The sequence below is a fragment of the Stegastes partitus genome, unplaced genomic scaffold (genome assembly GCF_000690725.1).
Source record: "Stegastes partitus isolate 25-593 unplaced genomic scaffold, Stegastes_partitus-1.0.2 Scaffold660, whole genome shotgun sequence".
Lineage (NCBI taxonomy): Eukaryota > Metazoa > Chordata > Actinopteri > Pomacentridae > Stegastes > Stegastes partitus.
Genome location: NW_007578391.1, coordinates 35815 through 39800, shown reverse-complemented (window position 1 = coordinate 39800; position 3986 = coordinate 35815). Strand labels below are relative to the sequence as shown.

General features: G+C 44.1%; 1 protein-coding gene across 1 annotated transcript in view; it reads right to left on the bottom strand.

The window, feature by feature from the left end:
- LOC103363436 (arf-GAP with dual PH domain-containing protein 1-like) overlaps positions 1-3986 on the bottom strand; it is a 22189-nt gene that overhangs the window by 2503 nt on the left and 15700 nt on the right. Inside the window, exons 5-9 of the mRNA XM_008290205.1 lie at positions 2648-2760; positions 2327-2473; positions 1463-1546; positions 364-426; positions 179-250 (exon numbers count right to left, since the gene is read on the bottom strand). Coding sequence (XP_008288427.1) covers positions 179-250; positions 364-426; positions 1463-1546; positions 2327-2473; positions 2648-2760 — 479 coding nt within the window. The remainder of the gene's footprint in view (positions 1-178; positions 251-363; positions 427-1462; positions 1547-2326; positions 2474-2647; positions 2761-3986) is intronic.

Below are 3986 nucleotides of genomic sequence, written 5' to 3'. Positions count from 1 at the left end.
GAGCTGCAGGAAACACCTCTAAACCCTGATAACTCTGCACAGAGACAGTTGTGTGTCTCAAAATATGAAAACAAATGTTGTCGGCAGCTGTGAACGCATGTACAGAAACAACACAGCGACGCCTGCTGGTCACAGCGTGTAACTACAGCATGTTCCTGGTGTGGTGCAGCTTTAATACCAACGGATCTTTGAAGTACATGAGCCTCCGGTCGTCCATCGAGAACCACCTCTTCTTGAAGCCTTCTGTGTGCTGCAGGACAGAAACAGAACGGGTTCACTTCACCTCCATAATATGAGCTCTACCCGGCATTTTTAGTTGCTATTCGACAAACACAAATATAGCGAAACACAGAAATGAATCACCTTCGGACCGGTCTTCTCCATGTAACCCTCCTTCACGTAGTTCCTAGTTAGCTTCGGCAACAACTAGACAACAAAGAGCAGAGACGTGGATTCAGGTCTCATCGGCATATTAGAAGTACTGATCCAGCTGTGTTTTCTTTAGCTTTAGTTTTTCCTTTTCCAATATTTGGGTAATAATGGTGCCTGGTTGGGAAGCAGAAAATGTTTCTAGTGATTACAGTCGGATGCACAGGTGCATTAATGACGACCACATTAACGAGAGCTCACGGTCACACTTATGTCCTGTTTACACGTAGCAAAAATGGAGATATTTCAATGCGTTTTGGCCTTCGGTTTACACGTAAACAAAGCTACGAGTCACTGAAAACGATCATTTTGTCTTTACGTTTGCATGTAGACGAGGAGACGGAGTTTGACGTCACAGTATGCGACAAAAGCGTCGTCAGCGTCATATGTGTGCGACCATGATTACAGTTTGGCTACTGTCATAATCATCAGAAATGGATGCTGTTAAAGCCGTGCTTGTTTGTACGTTTGTGCTTTTGGCCTGTTGCACAAATGTAACGTTTACATTCAGAAATGTTCTCTTATGTGGGGGAGCTTCTCTGTCGACCCAAACAAACAAACAACACTCGCGCCATTATCACTGAAGTAAAAGGAAGCAATTCGTGCCGTTCGTTGTTGTGCTTTTTCCAGGATTCTGATTGGCGAGCATGGCTTTGTGCTTCTCGTTACACTGCCCCCTATCGGCCTGGCAGCTCATAGCAGCTCTAAACAACGTGTTTATGTGGGTTTGTGGAAACAAAGATTGTTTTGAAAATGATCTGGTGTAAACAATGTTATTTTATAAACGTGGATACGTTTTTGTAAATACCCGGCTAAACGTGGCCTCAAAGAACCGAGCCGGGGTTGATTCCACGTGTTCCTTCACATGTCTGCTGAGGAATAAAGTTCTCTCGTGCGTTCAGACTAAACCACGCTGCAGCTTGAGAGGTTTGAGTCGTCGTGTGTCTTTGACCCAAACAGCCGGAGTCTGCTCAGTCTGCACAAACTTGAGAACAAAAATCAAGACATGTATTTAAGTTCGTGTGCCACTCACCTCAGAATTGGGAGATCCAGGAAAAGCCACCTGCAGGTAGTGAAACCTGGCCGCTCTGATGGCGTTGAACCAGTCCACCATTTCCTGTAACACGGCAGGAAGGACAGTTACTGACACGGGATCTGCTCATTTACAGCAGCAGTTTAACAGGTTAACATCACACAGCACCCATTAGGAGAGAAAAAGAGGCTTTTGTTTGACAACTCGCAGGAGATTGCATCCACCTGCATCCACCTTTGACCTCTGCAGCAAATTACTATCATACAGTCCCACATTAGGTCACCAACCATAACATTCTCCGTCTGGTTTAACACACAAGCCTTCATTCCTCACCACAGGAACCGCATACAAATTGATTATTTTTACTGGATTAAGTCGCACTCTAAGCAGTGGTAGACGACAGGTATCAAGACATTTAATGAATGTTATCGATGATGCATTGAATGTGGATGTCTTCACTTAAACATTTTCCACAGATTGAAGAGGTGATTGTGTATTTGTAGGACGCATGGTGTGAAAAAATGACAGGAAAAGTACAGCAAAGCCTGAATAACTGCTTGCTTTCAGACGCTAAAGAACAAAACGCATGCTTTCTACCTTCATGCCTCTTTTCCTCCACCTTGTTTTACTTTTCCGTTACACAGCGAGCGCAATTTAGTTACTGCAAATGAATCCAAACATAATGGAATATTGCACTGAATGGGACTGCACCCAAGTTCTATGTACTTTTTCGGTATTTTAATTCTGAAAGGAAATTAGGATCACTTCAGAATAAGAGTCTGCAGCTCCTACTGAGCAGCAAACGTCAGCTTTGCACTGACTTGTATTTAAAAACGTCTCCACCAGAGGGACTTTGCTCCTCACCTTCCCGTCCTCGTGGTAAACAAAGATGTTCCTCGTGCTGTTGTCCTTCAGGTAGGTTATCTGCAGGCCGTGAGGGGTGCCGATCTTACTGGGCTGGAAAGTGGCGTTCAAACTGTTGATCTTCATTATGGCTTTGGGTTCTCTGGCCTGCAGGAAGAAAACACATTTGTAGTCGGTGACGTGATGTAAGAACAACGGAGACGCTATTTAGTTTCATTTATGGTTTTAAATATGGTGAAACATCCGGTTCTAACAACACAAATCATTTCACAGCATTTTGAGTGGAATTCAAAAGAAGCATCAGGACGTGTGTGCGCTCACGTCGTTCTTGTTGAAGTACTTCAGAACACCTTCTCGCTCCGACAGGATGAACTTGCGGCTCAGGTACTGTCCATTGTCTCGTCCCCGTTTCCATAGAAACCCCTCTCTGTATCCTGAAGCACAAGAGTCCCGTCACATTAACGAGGAGACAAAACACGACTTCCGCCAAACCAGTGAACACAATTTAAAAAGACACTGACAGAAGAAAACAACAGAAACAATCGAGCTGTGATGAACTTGACAGTGTTGATGAGGTCATGATAAAATGCCTGGATAGCTCAGCAGGTAGGGCAGGCGACCCACGTACAGGAGCTACAGTCCCCAACGCAGCGGCCTGGGTTCGATTCCACCCAGTGGCTCATTTGCTGCATGTCATTCCCCCACGTTTCTCTGTCTAGCTTACACTGTCACTATCAATAAAGGTGGAAAAGGCCAAAAATAAATCTTTAAAAAAAAAAAAATTCTGGTTCTCTCCGTCCGACAGGTGCAGCTCCAAAAATTAAAACACAGAGAAAAAGCTCTTTTTTTGTAATTTAATCCAAAAATATTCTAATAATTTAATGCCCTGGATTTATCCATTCAATTTTTCAATTCAATTTTATTTGTATAGCGTATATTTACTACAACAAGTCATCTCATAGCTCATTATCATTTTCATGACCTTTTAAATTAACAAACTTTTCCAAGATGTTCTAATTTTAAAGGTCTACGGTTAAAGGTCCCTCACTGTGTCTCTACAGCACATTAACGAAAGTCTCACATGTCTCCACAGTTACAGTTTTACGGTCTCCAAAATCCAGGAGACACATTCATTAACTTCAACTAGACCAACAACATTTTAATTCAGAGTAATCTTGACGCCACATAAAGTGAGCCATTCACATGTTTGTTCCTATAAAAGTGTCCCTGGCGCCTCTTCATCCACGAAACACCAGACCTGGACAGATCTTCGCCACACAGCCGACGAGGCCGCTGACAGCTGAGACCAGTGATACTGCTGGTGTGTAACGTGCAGCACACATTTAGCATCTGTGGTCGACGTTCTGAGAACCTCCGCAGTGCTGAGAGGAAGCTTGTCAGCGTGGATGTACAGAAATAATTCAGCTTCATCTACGAGCCCGAACACAGAACAGCAACCTGCAAGGCAACACAGTTTCACAACTTTCCTTCTTCTAACGTTCAGGGCCAGTGAAGGCGTCATTCTGAATTGAAGCGTTTGCCATCTGTCACTAACACACTCAGAACCACAGCGTTGTCGGGTTTATTCCCGTCACTGACCAACCGGGCCTCATTTAGAGCCGACAGCTCTGCAGGAAGAAACGCTCTGCGATGGTTGCAC